This window comes from Heptranchias perlo, chromosome 1, assembly GCF_035084215.1.
Source record: "Heptranchias perlo isolate sHepPer1 chromosome 1, sHepPer1.hap1, whole genome shotgun sequence".
Classification (NCBI taxonomy): domain Eukaryota; kingdom Metazoa; phylum Chordata; class Chondrichthyes; order Hexanchiformes; family Hexanchidae; genus Heptranchias; species Heptranchias perlo.
Genome location: NC_090325.1, coordinates 124,613,577 through 124,632,678, shown reverse-complemented (window position 1 = coordinate 124,632,678; position 19,102 = coordinate 124,613,577). Strand labels below are relative to the sequence as shown.

Sequence of the window (19,102 nt, the reverse complement as noted above, 5' to 3'; positions counted from 1 at the left end):
GTAAAATTCTGTCAATCTCACCATGATGAGATGTGTGACTCGAAACCAGGATCGTTTTTTGGTACAAAATAAAAGGCATCATTTTCTGACTTTGTGCTCCTGACAGGAAGCCTTTTCTGCCGAGAGTAGATATTAGAAATTTGGGTGCACGGTCTGCATGATTTTCCAACCAGTAGTTTAAATGGTTTAAAAATTATGCACAGTGAGAACCCAAATTCCCGATAAGTGCTCTCGGTGGACAAGGCCCCCTGCTGGGCATGCAAAGTTCAAAAATTATCCATAAACTGTATCAACTTCGCACATGACAGGAACAAAATGCTTTACTGAAACCCTGATTTACTAAATTATAATACTCATATAAATATTATAATCAATTTACACAAGTAAGTACCATGGGGTAGAATTTCCTCGAGGGTTCTCCCGATCAGTGGAAACCCCGAAGAAACTGTATAAACGACCATTTATGCAATTTCTCTGGGGATTCATTGGTCTTTCACTGAAGATACAGCGAATGATCAGGAGAACTCCCATGGAAATTCCAAGTGTATGGCTTTTATAGTTTGTTTTGGTTATGTTTTGCATATCCTTTATTTTGACACATCAAATTTTATTGTAAGCTATGCTATTATTTACCCATATTTCACTATATACAAATAAACTGGCACAAATGGCATCAGTTTTCATGCTGTTTTATCCTCATTTTCCAGTAGGTATATCACTCAGAATCTCACCTGGAATCCCAGAGGAGCAAATCCAATGCCATAAAAAAATCCTCTGGTAGTCATTCCTTTAAACCACCGAAAATTATGTTCAAATTTTTGATTTCAACAAATAGATAGAAACAAAAATTGTTTTAAATGTTTCAAAAGGCAGTGCTCATTGCTCCCCTGGAACACACAGCGCTTGTATCTGGTCTATCATTTACTTACTTGTATCCCAGCTGACGGCAGACCACAGTGGCGTCCTTGTCAGTCCATCCATCATCGCAAATGGTTCCCCACTGGCCATTGATAAAAATTTCAACACGTCCTTCTTTCTTATTTTCTCCATCCATCAGTCTGATAGGAGGACCTGGCAGAAGGTAAAAACCTAAGTAATCTTTTTTTAAAAAACACTATGGGTCCAAAATTCCAACTGGACCATGGGCACTTGTCCAGTGGGGATTAGAAAAGACTGGAACCCCGTTTTGCTGTGATTTTTCCCTGTTTGCACAGGAACATAATTGTAAACAATTTTACAACACCAAGTTATAGTCCAGCAATTTTATTTTAAATTCACAAGCTTTCGGAGGCTTCCTCCTTCCTGAGGAATTGTCAACCCCAGTCCATCACCGGCATCTCCACACAGGAACATAGGAATAGGAGTAGACTATTCAGCCCCTTAAGCCTGTTCTGTCATTCAATTAGATCATGGCTGATCTGTATCTTAACTCCATCTACCCTCCTTAGTTCTGTAACCTTTAATACACTTGCCTAACAAAAATCTATCAATCTCAGTTTTGAAAATTTCAATTGACCTAGCCTCAACAACTTTTTGGGGGAGAGAGTTCCAGATTTCCACTACTCCTTATGTGAAGAAATGTTTTCTAACATCACCCTTGAATGGCCTAGCTCTAATTTTAAGATTGTGCCCCCTTGTTCTGGATTCTCCCATCAGAGAAAATAGTTTCTCTCCATCTATTGTTTCAACTCCTATAATCATCTTAAAAACCTCAATTAGATCACCCCATAGTCTTCTATATTCAAGGGAATACAAACCCAGTCTATGAAACCTGTCCTCATAATATAACCCTTTTAGCCCCGGTATCATTCTGGTGAATCTGCGCTGCAGCCCCTCAAAGGCCAATATATCCTTCCTGAGGTGCGCTGCCCAGAACTGAATGCAGTACTCCAGATGGGGTCTAACCAGAGTTCAGTACATCTGTAACATCACTTCCACCCCTTGGTATTCCAGCCCTCTTGAGATAAAGGCCAACATTCCATTAGTCTTTTAAATTATTCCTTGTACCTGTCCACTATCTTTTAGTGATTTCTGTACTTGGACCCCTAAATCTGTCTGCTCATCCACAGTTTCTAGCTTCTCACCATTTAGAAAATACTCTGATCTATCTTTCTTAGGTCCAAAGTGGATGACATCACACTTTCCCACATTGAACTCCATCTGCCCCAGTTTTACCCACTCACCTAATCTATCAACTTTCTGCTCCTATCTACGCTATTTACTGTGCCACCTAACATAGCATTGTCAGCAAATTTAGATATATGGGTCTCTATTCTTTCATTTAAGTCATTTATAAATATAGTGAAAAGCTGAAGCCCCAGTACAGAAGCCTAGGGGACACCACTAGTCAAATCCTGCCAGTTTTAGTACATACCCACCATCCTTACTCTCTGTCTCGTACCTCCTAACCAATTCCCTATCCAAGCCAATGGATTACCTCCAATTCCATGAGCTATCATTTTTATTAAAATGTGGAACCTTATCAAATGCTTTCTGGAAGTCCATATGAATAGCATCCACTAACATTCCCTTATCTACCACGTTTGTTACCTCCTCAAAAAATTAAACAAGGTTTGTTAGACGTGACTTACCCTTTACAAATCCATGCTGGCTCTCTCTGATCAGCTCATATTTGTCCAACTGCTCAGTCACTCTTTCCCTAATAACAGATTCTAGTAACTTCCCCACAACTGACGTTAGAATAATAGGCCTATAATTTCCTAGTTTATCTCTATTACCCTTCTTAAATATTGAAGTGACATTGGCAATTTTCCAATCCAAGGGGACAATTCCTGAATCGAGAGAGTTTTGGGAGATTATAACTAACACATCAAGGATTTCCTCACCTACTTCTTTTAATACTCTGGGGTGGAAACCATCAGGTCCTGGAGATTTGTCTATCTTTAATCTCATTAGTTTCTCCATCACCATTTTTTTACTTATATTGAATCGAGTTTGTTCCTCCCCTTGATTTATTTTTATTTTTCCTTGTATCTCTGGTACTTTATCCATAGCCTCTACTGTGAAGACTGATACAAAGTAGCTATATAGTAAATCTACCATTTCCTGATTTTCAATTACAATATCACCTGCATCTGTCATTAAGGGGCCCACATTAATCTTAGCCACCCTCTTTCTCTTAATATATTTGTAAAAACCTTTAATGTTGTCCTTGATAACCCTTGCAAGGTTTTTCTCATGTTCCCTTTTCACCATTTAGAAAATACTCTGATCTATCTTTCTTCACAGCTGAGCACTGCAAGGTAGGGGGGAGGGGGGGGAGGACAAATCTCTGTACATGACTGGCAAGCCTCAGCTGAACTCTCACCATCTGAGAGATGATGTGCATCCTGTTCAAACTCTTGCAGCAAAGGTAATCAATCTAGGAAGAGATGAATTATCTGAACTTTAATGGCTTTGCGCTCCCTTCAAAATTCAAATTGTCAAAATTTAGCCCTCCGTAGATTCGGCCCATCCTAGCCCATTGCATGGTGCTGCTCCAATTTCCAAGGCCTCCGTCAGGGAGGGCACCAAATAGGCACGAGCCACCTGCCCCATGTATGTAGATGACCCTGTCCTCACAATTTGGGACGGGGTATGGATCTTCCGCCATCAGTGCATTTAAGGCCCACTCCGCCGCACTTCAACCACAGAGTGGGGCCATTGGAATTTTGGCCCCTATTATTTTATGAAATTGTGCTCCCAGCACAGAGCCTCCCCCATTGGGACCACATGTAGGGTGATTGCACAATTCATCATTCCCAGCGGGGATCAACACTCGAAGGAAGCACATCACAGGAAATCACGGTTTCCCAAGATGCATTTCCTGTCAGTGCTGCTCTCCACAGGGTATGTTGGCTTGCAGAATCATCCAAATAAGAGGGGGTAATTTGAACTTAACCCATCCAGCTAGAAACTGACTGGATGAGTTTGGACCCCGTTTACATCCTACTTCATTTTACTTTCCATTGTGAAAAATAAAATCGGGCAGGGTGTAAAATGGGCAGCGGATCCCATCACTTCAGTTTCCTACTGGGCAGATTAAGTTAAAATTACCGCAGAAATTCAGGTGCTTGCACCACAAGCTTTTCAAGTTGGACAGAAAATCATTGGGAGCGTGTGTCCAAGTTTCATTTTTTTTTATTCGTTCATGGGATGTGGGCATCGCTGGCATGGCCGGCATTTATTGCCCATCCCTAATTGCCCTTGAGAAGGTGGTGGTGAGCCACCTTCTTGAACCACTGCAGTCTGTGTGGTAAAGGTTCTCCCACAGTGCTGATAGGTAGGGAATTCCACAATTTTGACCCAGCGACAATGAAGGAACGGCAATATATTTCCAAGTCGGGATGGTATGTGACTTGGAGGGGAACGTGCAGGTGGTGGTGTTCCCATGTGCCTGCTGCCCTTGTCCTTGTAGGTGGTAGAGGTTGCGGGTTTGGGAGGTGCTGTCGAAGAAGCCTTGGTGAGTTGCTGCAGTGCATCCTGTGGATGGTACACACTGCAGCCACAGTGCGCCAGTGGTGAAGGGAGTGAATGTTTAGGGTGGTGGATGGGGTGCCAATCAAGCAGGGCTGCTTAGTCCTGGCTAGTGTCGAGCTTCTTGAGTGTTGTTGGAGCTGCACTCATCCAGGCAAGTGGAGAATATTCCATCACACTCCTGACTTGTGCCTTGCAGATGGTGGAAAGCTGATGGAGGTGAGTCACTCGCCACAGAATACCCAGCCTCTGACCTGCTCTTGTAGCCACAGTATTTATGTGGTTGGTCCAGTTAAGTTTCTGGTCAATGGTGACCCCCAGGATGTTGAAGGTGGGGGATTCGGCGATGGTAATGCCGTTGAATGTCAAGGGGAGGTGGTTAATCTCTCTCTCGTTGGAGATGGTCATTGCCTGGCACTTGTCTGGCGCAAATGTTACTTGCCACTTATCAGCCCAAGCCTGGATGTTGTCCAGGTCTTGCTGCATGAGGGCACGGATTGCTTCATTATCTGAGGGGTTGCGAATGGAACTGAACACTGTGCAATCATCAGCGAACATCCCCATTTCTGACCTTATGATGGAAGGAAGGTCGTTGATGAAGCAGCTGAAGATGATTGGGCCTCAGACACTGCCCTGAGGAACTCCTGCAGCAATGTCCTAGAGGTGAGATGATTGGCCTCCAACAACCACTACCATCTTCCTTTGTGCAAGGTATGACTCCAGCCACTGGAAAGTTTTCCCTCTGATTCCCATTGACTTCAATTTTACTAGGGCTCCTTGGTGCCACACTCGGTCAAATGCTGCCTTGATGTCAAGGGCAGTCACTCTCACCTCACCTCTGGAATTCAGCTCTTTTGTCCATGTTTGGACCAAGGCTGTGATGAGGTCTGGAGCCGAGTGGTCCTGGCGGAATCCAAACTGAGCATCGGTGAGCAGGTTATTGGTGAGTAAGTGCCGCTTGATGGCACTGTCGACGACACCTTCCATCACTTTGCTGATGATTGAGAGTAGACTGATGGGGCGGTAAATGGCCGGATTGGATTTGTCCTGCTTTTAGTGGACAGGACATACCTGGGCAATTTTCCACATTGTCGGGTAGATGCCAGTGTTGTCGCTGTGCCGGAACACTTTTGCTAGAGGCACGGCTAGTTAACATAAGAACATCAGAAATAGGAGCAGGAGTAGGCCAATCAGCCCTTCAAGCCTGCTCCGCCATTCAATAAGATCATGGCTGATCTGATCCTAACCTCAAATCTAAATTCATGTCCAATTTCCTAAGTCTTCAGCACTACAGCTGGGATGTTGTCGGGGCCCATAGCCTTTGCCGTATCCAGTGCACTCAGCCGTTTCTTGATATCATGTGGAGAGAATTGAATTGGCTGAAGACTGGCTTCTGTGATGGTGGGGATATCGGGCGGAGGCCGAGATGGATCATCTACTCGGCACTTCTGGCTGAAGATAGTTGCAAACGCTTCAGCCTTGCCTATTGCACTCACGTGCTAGACTCTGCCATCATTGAGGATGGGGATGTTTACAGAGCCTCCTCCTCCCGTTTGTTTAATTGTCCACCACCATTCACGACTGGATGTGGCAGGACTGCAGAGCTTTGATCTGATCCATTGGTTGTGGAATCGCTTAGCTCTGTTTATAGCTATCTATCATATATGGGCCCCATACAAGAGAGAATCTGCACTCGGAGCCTGATTTTGTAAAATTTCCCCAATTATATATATGTTCTTTTGCAATTGTGTGTGGGGGGTGGATTTTAACCCCTCAGGATAGGTGAGAGAGGGGTGGGAGGTGGGGTTAAAATTCAAGAATGGAAAACCCGCCTCTAACGGTTTTAATGGAGATGATGTGGAGATGCCGGTGATGGACTGGGGTTGACAAATGTAAGGAATCTTACAACACCAGGTTATAGTCCAACTGTTTTATTTGAAAATCACAAGCTTTCGGAGGCTTTCTCCTTCGTCAGTGAGTGTGGGACTTTTAATGGAGTTAACGAGCGGGTTGGGGGGCGGGCGACTTACCTGCTCACCAGATGCGGGACCGTCATTTAAATATTTTAATGAGGCTGCGTGCCTCAAATTTTAGCACAGTTTTGCTTTTAACGCCTGCAGGCCGGGTTTCCCAGGACATGGCAAACCCGGCAGCTGAAGGGAAGTGAGAACAGCCAGATCCAGCAAGTAAGTGTCTTTCCAGCCTGCTTGTGAGCCAGGAGGAGCAGGAGTGCTTCCCCCCGGCCAACCAAGCAATCCTGCTTCCCTCGGACCCCCACGATCGGACCCCCCCACCCGATCCAATGCTCTACCCTATCTCCCCCCGGTCATTGATCTTCTCCCCGGCCTTCCCTCTGATATCTTCCCCGGCCAACAATCTTCTCTCTGGTCCCCTCCCGATGTTCTCCCTGCCCGTGATCTTCTCCCCGCCCCACACCCCGATCTTCTCCCCGGCCTGCAACTTTCTCTCCACGATGTCCCCCCACCTCATCCACGGTGTTCTCTCCACCCTGCCGCCACCCCCAATGTCCTCTCTGCCCCACGATCTCCTCCTCCCTCCCTTCCTCCTCTCCGCTCCCTGCTTGCGGCCCGGGGCCACAGGCCTTCCCATCCGACAGCCAGCCAGCCTCTCAATCTGGCTGGCTGCTGACCGAGAAACAGTGATTAAAAAATTTAATAAGGTCTTGCTGTTAAATTTGTCAGAACCTCCGGAGAAACTGCATTTCCGGGCTTCCAGGCCACTCCTGCACCCCCCCCCCCCTCCCCGCCCCCACCTCCGAACCATCCCCTCCCTGCCTCACCGTAAATATTGTGGCTCGTAATTCTGACATAGCTTTGTCCAGTCATATTTCCTGTGTTTGTAATAAATAACCTAGTTGCGATATCTGGATCCAGCTTGTACATTCACATCAGTTTAAATATAACAGACATTTATCTTTAGCAGTTATATTTTCTTGCTGATGTAAATTAAAGAAATAGTACCCGAATTATTTTTGTATGTGAGGCCTGCAGTATACTGAGGTGGCCTGCAGGCTGCTCTAGAATGGGCCACCAATTCAGTATAACAAGGAGTGAACCCTATCAATCCAGCCTGATTTTTTTACTACATCCTATATGATCTAGTCAGATCATATGGAGTAAATTTTTGAAATGATATACAGGATTTTCTGGTAAGGCCTGCTTGCTGTAGATTCATAAAGGTCAGAGGGAAATTATATCAGCCCCAATATGTATTATTTCAAAGCCATTCCTTTACAGATTCATGGCAATGTAACTGACTCAAACCGATCCATCCATTTGTTCACTAAACAAGCACTCAGTAAACTGCGTTCTCTACACCAATGTAACTTTCAGTTTAAAAAGACACGCTTATCAGATGCTGTGAGCCAGAAATTCCTGGACATAACCAGCTCATCTCTCTGACAGTAAGTAAACGGTGACAGTCTGGGAGTCTAATTACCTTTTAAGTAATGCTGATTCTGGAGGAGTAAAATTTTTTGAAGGAATTATCTATGATTTTTCCCTTCTCTGAGGCCATGCACCACCTGCACCTAGGAGGAAGGCAGAAGATTTCCCCCAGTCCTTCTACAGCGTGAGCTTGCTACCCGATGCAGACAACTGTCCCTCTATACTTCCCTCCCTCCTTTTCTGTGAGGCACCTCCTCACAGTGACGCAGTTAAGATCAGGAACTCAAGTGGAACAAGTCTGCATTCCATTACTGGGATGTGTCTCTTGTTATATGTATAGTCTATAAATGGAAGCTTCTATCTGACAACTGTACTGCCAGAATTTCTGGGAGAAGAGAATTTCTGTGAGTTTTCATGACCTCTTGAGAGACTTCTGCCCAACCCTCCGTATCTGCTCCCAGCACAACCTATTTTTTCTGGGTTTGGGCTCTTCGCAAGCATGCACATGGTCTCCCACCAGCATTCCCCCTGTCAAGAGGAAGCCCCCCAGTGTAAAAGAAAAATCTCCAGCAGTGCTACAGTTGGGACACTGCTGCAGCACCAGATGATCCAGCAAAGGGCAAAAGTGCCTTGAAGATCAGAAATCAAGATCCACTAAGGCTGTGGCCTTCAATCGGTAATTCAATGGGGACAGGATGAAGGAAGAGGAATCCTCTCCCACTGACTTTGGGCAGGATCGCAGAGTAAAATCCCTCCCAAAGTGTCAACCTTCTCTATGACAAAATCAACTCCAGCATTCACCACAGTTATGGATAACATCAATGAAACTGACGCCCACAAAAGCAAAAGGGCAAAAAATAGCACCTACAAAATGTCCTGTTAATAAATTATCAAAGGGTGGTTTCAGTGGCTTTCACTCTCAGTGTAATGAATTCAAATTGTAGTGTGTCTGTGGGGCTAATGAATGTCATGACCATTAATTATGCAGAAATGAATATTTACTGGTGTATAAAAGCACAATTTGATGTGGTTGCAAGAAAGTGACAGAAAATTATTTTTGTCATTGGTATTTTTGTTGCTGGAATTCAACTAAAATCATTTTTTCTGCGTAAGATCCTAAAGTAAAATCCCTCCCCTTGAAGTTTTTGCTAAGACTTTGTCGAGTAATGCTCACCAACAGGAATTCCCTGGATGTCATTCACAGCATTGAGTGTACAAATGACAGTCACATCCTCCTGGTGGCTGCAGTCATGCTTCCCCCATTCGCTTCTTGGGCACAAAGGCAGTGATGATTCCTGACCTGAGCAGTTGACGTCATCCAAGTAAATAGGCCCAGCGCCTCCTTCAAATTGACCTTCCAGAGGCTTCTGTGCATATCTGTGGGACAGTGGGAAAAACACAGTGGAATGAATGAAAACCTGCTGGGAGATCCAGAATTCGGGATACTTGGGGTCATTTTCCAACCACTCGACCGACAGAGAACCTCGTCCATTAGGAGCACATGTTGGAAATCCAAGTGTGCATTCCCATTCACACTTCGGGTGGGCTAAGCTTTCCACCGGTAGATTGAAGTCAGAAAATATACCCTATGGTATATTCACTTCAATGTCAATGACAGATAATGAGATTATCTCATCAAGACCCATTCAAATAAGAGTTGATTAAATCAATAAGTAAATGAGCAGTATAGACCAGGAAAGCCCCATGTTTTATCCCGACCTGCACTAAGTTAGCTGATCTCACCTGTCGTGTTACAATTGGCCTCAGTGCCATGGACGAGGAAGGGGAAAATTGGCCTGGGTTCTCACTCCTGAATGCTTTCCAGTGACCCCTGTTGGAAGTGCACGTGTGTGGAGATTGGGCGAGGGCAGGATCCAGCTCAACTTTGATGGCATTCACTGTTGAATAGATTATTGACTTACACTGTCTGGGGTCACATTTCATTAATGGCCACTTGGGCAACGTAGTGGAAGATGCCCAACATCCATGGACCTGTACTCCAGCAAAGAGTCAGCACATTCAGAAGAAAGGATTGGGAAGGGAGAAAATTACCAAAAAGGGAAAGAAGTAAAAGCTCCTTCAAGTTTTCTTTTTGTATCGTTTTTGAATCCATAAAAAATGATGCCTGCGGCACATGCTAGCCACATTTACAATCACACTTAAAACTTATATCACACATCCATGCGTACAATTACTCAGATCACCACATAAGTCACATTCCCAGATAATTAAAAACCCACATGAGGTGTGACTTATGCACTGCATTTCATAGAATATTTGACTTAAACCTGATGGAAAAATAACTATCAATTATAATTAATTGAGTAACCTTAGCTGTTGCGGTTAACTTTCTTTAGTATTCACAGTCCTTTCAAATCTATCATTCGTGTTAATTTATCCTCCACTTGAAGCATCAGCCCATTATTCCATGCAGTAAAGTAAATGCCAATTTCACAATGAATTAGTTGAAAAAAGAAATGATATCATAACCTCATGGTGGTTTTAATTATATCTCTAACTCCTCGCTCTCAGGTTTCTTCGATTTGATAGGCAAGCTGCAGATAGAAAGCTCCTCCGGTACCTGAATCCCAGTTGCCTGCAAACAACTTGGGCATTCTGCTCCGTCCAGCCATCATCACAGACAGTTCCCCACTGGCCACCGTAATACACCTCAAGCCGTCCTTCATGGCTACCCTTTCCTCCGACCAGGCGCAGTGCGCCGTCTGGACAATACCAACAAAGGGCCAGAGTGAGGATATGTGATACACAATAAAAAAGGGCAAAGCATCCAATCACTTTTAAATATGACTTAATATCATAATAGAAAGCTAAAAGTAATTAAAAAGAAATTGTACTAATAAGCATTACTTTAGGACAACTGATAATGCAGTATATTTAATATTAAGTTTTGCAAAGAAGTTCACTCAGTGTTGCCAATCATAAAATTGCAACTGTCTCCTCCACAAAATAGGATTTGTTGCAGGTTATGCATTTCATGAGCTCAGTCTGAGAAGTCTCCAAATGACCATTGCAAACAGATGTTGCACACATATGAGGGCTATCTATTACATTGAAGAATTCTTATTACCTTGTGCCTGTATAATTGATGTCCTGCATTCCAAACTTATATGTATTTGATTAATACAAAAAAAGTTCATCTTCTCCCATCCCCCCTCACAATGAAGATATAAGAGCAACTGCACCCCTGCAACGCACTTCATACAAGCACACAAGGGGATTGTTACACATAATGTAGCACTGTGTACTGAGAATCGGAATGTACCTGTACATTAACTCATTCTGAATGCTGCTATGGGACTTTTGCTTTCAGAATTCTGTACAATATTTATCACATCGCTTTTTTCTTTAGAAAGTGCAGAACCTAGGAACAAAACAAACGGAGCAGGCTCGAGGGGCCGATTGGCCTACTCCTGCTCCTATTTCTTAAAACAGGGTATGCAAAACATCTCCCCGAAATCTTTCAATATTTTTCCTAATCCTAGGTGCAGAACCCAAAGACGTATCTTTAGGATGTTGGGACATAGCTTTCCATCATTACCATGAGCGCAAAGCCTTATTACCAGGTGATAGGGTTATTTACCTTGTTCTTTATTTATCTGTACAAAAAATATAAAAGAATTTAATCAACATTGTGTAACAATTTACTAATTGAAATGAAGTTTTTAGACTGTTGTACTGTACTGTGCCCATTCACTGCTATAAACTTGACTACAATTACATTGCTTTGACTAAAAATGGTTTAATTCTCTATACCTACCCCTGAGAGGGTTGCAAGAAACACCCGCATCTTCTTTGTGCCCACAGTTGTGCTCTCCCCACAAGCTCTTGGGACATTGGTCTATAGAGAGCTCATTTCCTGTGCACTGCACATCATCCAGTAATATTGGGCCAGAACCTTCTCCAAAATAGGCCAGCGTCCGTGCCTTGGCTGGACTACTGCGTGGTGGGAAAAAATAGCAAATAAATATTCAAAACATACCGTGCTTTCATTATTATTCATACCTGTGCTACCTGAGGGACATCTCTATGATCCCAACAGAATGCCGTAGTGTCACATCCCCTTCTGCTGCTCCCCAATCTAATCTTACAACTGTTAATACAAACCTAGAGATTATGACCTATTTTGGATGTTGAATTAGAGTAATTTGGGTCAATGGGGAAGAATTTGGGTTAGAACCTGATTCCGTCGGGATTCCATCCCATCCTGGCCTATTGGTAAATTCTGATGGTGGAGGGGAGCATGCATTTCTTCCATTTCTTCCCCCCCACCCCCACCCCCAACCCTTCTAGTCATGATGTAACTTTTGGAGGCAGGACTGTCAGGATGCCAAGCTCCCTGTGAAATCCAATCCGTTCACCGAGCATGCAGCTACAAAGCAGGCATGCTTGCCATACAAGTACCATAAGTGGGCCCCACAGTGCTGTACTCAGAGAGATTGGTCGCCATTTGGAAAGTGGCACAACCATGAAGGAGCAATGATCAGGTATAAACTTTACCTTTCTAAACTTGTGCTAGACCGGCCTGTGCCCCCCAGTGGAATGACTGCTCTAGAAATGTGCAGCAGAGCAAGGCTTCTGGAATTTCTAGGCCACAGCATCTAGCCTGCTATGTCCAAATGGTAGATTTCAAACTTGTGTCAAGAACTATATTATAGAAAGTACAGTTGAAGTTCTAATGTGCAGTGCCACAGGGTGATAAGGCAAATTTGCACTCATGGTTGTGAGTTCTTAATCTCAGACATGTCATCAAAAGGAAAGGATGAGCAGAGCCCACTGTAGAGATGGAGAAAAAAATCAGGGTCGAGTCAGTGGGCTGCTCTTTGTATTCACTTACTGAGTGGCATCGGTGGAGGCCTATTACCGGACTATGTGTCTGCCTGCTTGCTCTCTCAGCCAGAAAGTAGTGTGTGGTACGGAGAGACCTAGAGTTTGCTGCCACTAACCACTAATCGCGACCCGTCTCCTGACAACCCTTGGATCAGCAGCGACAGTGATGGTTGATCCATTTACGCCATTTCTCTGGGGGCTTCACTGGAGTTATGGTGAAAAACTGGGAGAACACCCGAGGAATTTCAGGGTCACTATAAAAACTTCCAGCAAAAAAATTACATTAGAAACTTGAAATATTATTCTATAAAACAATATTTCATTGTATACATAGCCCCTCTGGGAAACTAACATCAAGAGGCTTAATTCTGACAGATCTATAAATCATACAAAGTATCTTGTAGGTTTGTTTGCTGCCATCATGTGGCCTTATTGATATCATGGATGGGTAGGTGACAGATTTTACAATCACCCATGTTCAACTCCTTCTTAAGAACTCTGAGGTTAAATCATTCACTGATTCTGCTCTATAAATATTCACTGATGAATTGTGCCCTTGAAGAACTCTACCTGTGCAAGTGAAAGGAACTACTAAAGCTTTCATGGAAAGAAACTCTTATTCATCCACCAGACAATATTAGATTTATGTGTAGTATAACAGTTGGTTGGAGTGTTCTTAGACAGTAATATAATCAGTAAGGTTCAGACAGCGTTATGAACCAAAACAACAAATCTTTTAGTGGTTTGCTCTGAGTGCCTTATGAACCGAGAGATTGTTTTACAGATTATAACTCACTCTAACCAAACTGTCATTTTATATAATACACCGTTTAGAAGAAATGTAAACTGAATTGAGTTCCAAAACCTAATTGACCCAGCAGATTCGTTCACATTTATCCAAATTTATCCAATCAGGTCATTTACACATAGGTTAACTTCAAAATGTGTCGTTTCACATTCACAAGTAAGTATTCTCCCTGAGCTTTAACAAAGGAAGGTGAAAGTGAAACTTTTACCTGAGGATTTTGTGCAAGAGTCATTACTGGAGATGGATGCGTTGGGATCACAGCAAGGTCTAAAGTCCTGCCCGACCCTGTTATGACCATGACCCATTTTGCATGGTTTGGACTGCTTATCTGCATAAGGCAGGCTCCTGGCAGGATCCCCACCAGCAATAGAGAGTCCACTGCTGCCAAGGAAGAAAGGTGCGGAGGTGCAAACTGCTGCAGCACCAGGAGAAGAAGGATCCTTTTTAAAGGAGGCAGAGGCGTCCTGAAGAGTCTTTTAAAAAATTTGACAAGGCTCTCCATGAGCCACGGGACCTCCAAAAAAAAAGATAAGAGGGGCGTTAAAAGAGGGAGAGGATCCCATTAGTAGGGCCCCTTCCTCCAGCATTCTCCTGAGTGGGATTGCCACTGCTGATCCAGGGTCTACCAGGGTCTACCGTGATTCCTGTCTTGGTTGTCCCCGGGGTCGACAGTGGTGGTAGAGAGACAAAAATCAGATGGGTTTCTGAGCCCCACCTGCCTGCCATCTGGGATTTGGGTGACCTATGTCCCTGTAGTTGGGGAGAGAGGGGAATCGAGGTCGGTTGTGTTAGAGACAGGAATGCAGTGGTAGGCATTCTGCCTGACTTTCATTGATTTTCCGCTGCTATACTTCCTAATTTGAGGCATTACAGCAGAGGAAAATCCAGGCCAAACGTCACCAGGCCCAGGTGGTGTTGATCCCAAAATACTGAAGGAGGTTGGGGAGGAGATAGCAGAGGCACTAAACATAATTTTCCAAAATATTTGAACTGGGAATTGTGTTCAAGAATGGGAAAAGGAATAAGCTAAGACATTATAGACCTATCAGCCTTACTTTGGTTCTAGGTGAACTTTTGGAGTCTATAATACAGGATGAAATTAATGTGCACTTAAAAAGCATGAGCTAATCGGGGAGATTCAGCATGGATTTGTAAAGGACAGGTTGTGCTTGATAAGTTTTAATTGAATTTTTTGAGGAAATCAAAGAATGTACAGATAAAGGGTATATGTGGATTTTCAGAAGTAATTTGATAAAATGCCATGTAAGAGACTTGAGGCTGGAATTTCCTGTGGAGCCTGATATTAAAAAAAATTAAAGTAACGGCACTCTTTGGGGAGTACTTCTTCCTTTAAGAAAATATTTTTCCAAGAATCATTAACTTCCATTCTGAACAGATGGAAAAGTTAAAAGACAAAAAACAGTATTTTCCTGAACATGATTCACTGCGTTTGACTGTTCTGCTAAAAAAATTCAGCTGATACAAGGGAAACAGAATTCCACCATTACCTCAGTGATATATATGGGTCAGATTTTGCTATGGAAATAACGGTATTTATGTGCAATTCGGACAGCAACTGCCGGCGTGCACACATGGACAGTTAAACGCGAAAATCTAGAAGATGCTGTCCGAGATGTGTTGCCCCTCTGTAAGCTGCGCGTAAACGGCATCTCGCCGTCTGGCTCACCATTCAAACACATTGAACGGCATGAAGCTCCTGTGCTGACATCGTAGATATGGACTAAACTCATCACAAAAGGTTAGGGCTTGTACATTCCAGTCTAAGTAACCTTTTAACGGTGTGATAAGTCTTAATTACTGCCAAGCAATCTCTCTGGCACTGAAAATCAACTTTTACAAGCGCGGAGTCTCATTCCTTCAGCTTTTAATTATTGTTGGAGATTTTTTTTTAAATAATTTTTTTTTACTTTTTCTTTCTCTTTTATCTCTCTCTCTCTTAATCCAATCTTTCTTTCATTCTCTTTATTTTGCTTTCTGTACCTGATTTGACATTGAATTCACTATTCTAACTTACACTTCCTGGTTCAGACTCTGCAGTGCTCATTAACTGATTGGTTAATGAGATACACAGTTGCTTGCCCTGTTCACATGGGTCCCAGATGCCCTGTAGAGGGCGCCTCACTGTTTGGCTATTTGGCTGACAGCAACTTGCTGTGCGAAGCCCCATGGAATGTCTATGGGCAAGTGCAAGTCTAACGAATGGTGCTGCTCACACCAAAATCTGGCCCTATATATACGTTTTTTAAAAATTGCTCAGTGCTGAAATTTTATCTATCCAATTCATTTGTTAAATTTTAGTGCCATGCGTGAGAGTGTTTTTTTGGCTGGAGACTCTAGCCCACTAGGAATTGATTAAACTGTGAACTATTAATATTCTTACCTCAATATGTACCGGACTTGAACCTCAGGCCTAAGTGGTTGAAAAGACAGCACTACAATCCCACTCCACCAGTGGCGTTCCCTCCTACTGAACAGTTTGGTTCACGAACACCATTCATGATACTCTTGATTATTTGCATGAAGTGTGGTTCGGCAGGACAGGCCTGCTTCTGTGGATTTCCCTCCCCTCCAGAGAAAGAAGCATCTACTACTGCGCTCAGTGCTCCACTTAGCGTGTCAACTGAGAACTGCTCAAACTCACCACAAATGATTGGCCAAATTCAAATAAGTCGCAGCTGGGAGCTGAATTTGCAACTCTCTGAGTTAATAATTCAGAACTGTCTGCTTCAGCAATAACTATTGGTTCAACTCCCCAAGTCCATTCAAACATTCTTTTGGGGGGGGGGATATTAGCAAATGTAGCAGAAGGCTGCTGAAACACAGACACGACAGATAGTTCCTGCATTGTAACCTGCTGGTTGTTGGGAGCACACCAGGACTGGGAGAAATCGTGCTGGGACAGCAATTGCAAGTCGCAGGCTTCCTGCCGCCTAATGCATGCCCCAATAACCAGGGTTCAGCAAACAATGGTTAAGTCTACATCTGAACTCAGACTTACAGGCAATGACATTGTCTATATACAGCAACAGATTTACAGGCAATGATACTGTCTGGCTGAAGATCCACCAGCAGAAAAGCAGTGTGTGAAGTTTCACTACAGGTGTTCCATGGCTGCCTTATAAGACAGATTAAAAACTTGTGAGGTGCATCTGTAGCAGCTTTTGTGTCGCTGACATAAATATGGCTTAAGCACCAGCAAATCCTGTGGTGTTACTTCAATTATAGCCTTGGGAACGAAAGGAAGTCTGGCCAAATCACTTCAGAATTCTGGCTGGCTGTGCTCGGGAATGGATAAGGCCATCCTCACACAAAATATTGGTCTTTATGGCTTTGAATGATGGGGCTGGATCCAAGAACAAGATAAGTTTTCTCTGAAGTTAGCCAAATAGGAGTACAATAATCCAAAACACAGTGGGCACAGGCCTTGTAGAAAATTGAGGTTGTCCATTGTGACCATAGATTTAAGCACCTCCATAGAATTGACATTGCTTTTAACGTTGTTCAAATAATTACTGAAAATAACACAGATCTTTTAATGATTTCATATACGGCATTGAAATCTTGCTGTGCAACATTAGTAATGAACACTTTCACACATTCCTATGAAATCCTTTGACTACTATTTAACATTAAGCATTAATCCATTAAAATATTAGACAAAGAAACTTCATGTGAATGCATTCCTGTGTTTCTTATTTATAACGCACTGCACAATTTCAATTCACAGAATCTCTAAACTTTCGTTCTGATAAAGTCTTGTAATAAAATCCAAGCTCACTTGTTTCAGATAAACTAGTTCACAATCTCCGCAAGATCCTTTCGATACTCTGGCAGAATCATATTTATCACAACACAGACTATTTCCACAGTGAAAGTTCTCCGTGCTTTAGTGATAAAGAGAATAACCCTATAGAAGAGTGTCTGTGACTTTGTTTTATTTCTGCCTTGGGGCGATTCAATACTTTGATGTTGTTCTAAGTTAAAAGTTTCAATGTAGCTTCCTCAATGCAAACTGTATTGTAGAAATCTTACCAAGCCTACGTGTATTGCAGGAAAATGAGTTGTACATTTCTAAACTGCAAGCAAAATTTGTTTAATTAAAAAAGATACAACTTTAGTAATCTTTGAACTTTAAGTGAATTGGTTTACCAATGAGAGCGATAAGCATATGCTAACATGTGTTTGGAAGTTTGATCTCCCATATTATGTTACCATTTCAGTCATTTCTACTTTAAATATAAATCATATGAGAGAAATCTTGACACAATAAAACCATTTTAAAACAGACTTCATATTATAAAGAAAGCAAGTGAGAGTTTCCTCTGGCTGGATGTGAAGGGATTGCAGGGTAAACTTTCTGATGGGCACTCTGTCCATACGACGCTTAACGTGCTCATGATAAATCCCTCAGTGCACTTTTTCTCTTACTCAGATGTTAATATTTTAAAGAAGCCAATGTCTGTATTAAAAGAATACACAGAAGGATGTACTGGAACTGGAAAATTTACCAGTGCCAATGAATCTGAATTTTTATTTCACTCCTGGCAATAAGTCCCATATTACTCCAGAGGGCTGTGGATGCTCAGTTGTTGAGTATATTCAAGACTGAGATCAATTAATTTTTGGACACTAAGGGAATCAAGGGATATGGGGATCAGGCAGGAAAGTGGAGTTGAGGTAGAAGATCAGCCATGAACTTATTGAATGGCGGAGCAGGCTCCAGGGGCTGCATGGCCTACTCCTGCTCCTATTTCTTATTAGAATATTAAAGGCTGGAAATTTCCTTGTAGCTGCTCCTGCTCTACCGCCAAAACTTCTCCGAAATTGCAGCAGAAACCACATTTATATGCATAAACATCGATTTCTACCACACTTCCGTTGAAGTTACGATGCTGGAATGGGAGCAGCTATAAGGACATTTCTGGACAAAGTATTTGTTGAGTGACATTCTATTGTTACCAAAGATGGGACATGCATGCTAACTGCCCACGTTTTACGCGGACAGCCAGTGTTTTGAAATCAGCGCTCACATTGGCAGCTCCCAGCTCTGCCCTGAATACCGCTCCCAGCTTCGCATGGCAACACCTCTTTCAACTTCTACCTGATGCCCTCAGTGTTTTGGTTGACAAAACTCTGCTGTGGGTGGTAATTCTTGCAATAGTTTTATAAGATTAGGAGTTGTAGGTGCAACCCAACCAACATTTCACAAATTCTCAAGCCAGCAATTTATGTCAGCTGGTGCCCTGATCCTCTTCCTGTTACTTTAAAAGTCAGGGGTAAATGTTCTGAGATCCTGCACCACCGACATGCAATGGGCAGCTTATCGTCAAATTGTGCATACATGCCAGTGACTTTCCATGCCCAGTGACCTGTGATCTCAGAAAATGCATCCTTTGTTTTTCCCTTTTCCCATTACCCCTCCTAGGCCTCTCTCTCCTATCGCCATACCTCCTTTCATTTCTCCCCTCTCGGGTACTCTGCCCCCACAAATCCCTACCCCGACTCTTCAGCACTCCTCGACCTTCCCACTCTTCTGCCGCCA

At 43.1% G+C, this 19,102-nt stretch overlaps 1 protein-coding gene across 1 annotated transcript in view; it reads right to left on the bottom strand.

Moving 5' to 3' along the window:
- Nucleotides 1-19,102, bottom strand: part of prss12 (serine protease 12) — a 145,738-nt gene that overhangs the window by 63,682 nt on the left and 62,954 nt on the right. Inside the window, exons 5-8 of the mRNA XM_067990925.1 lie at nt 11,662-11,840; nt 10,465-10,606; nt 9,058-9,260; nt 930-1,071 (exon numbers count right to left, since the gene is read on the bottom strand). Coding sequence (XP_067847026.1) covers nt 930-1,071; nt 9,058-9,260; nt 10,465-10,606; nt 11,662-11,840 — 666 coding nt within the window. The remainder of the gene's footprint in view (nt 1-929; nt 1,072-9,057; nt 9,261-10,464; nt 10,607-11,661; nt 11,841-19,102) is intronic.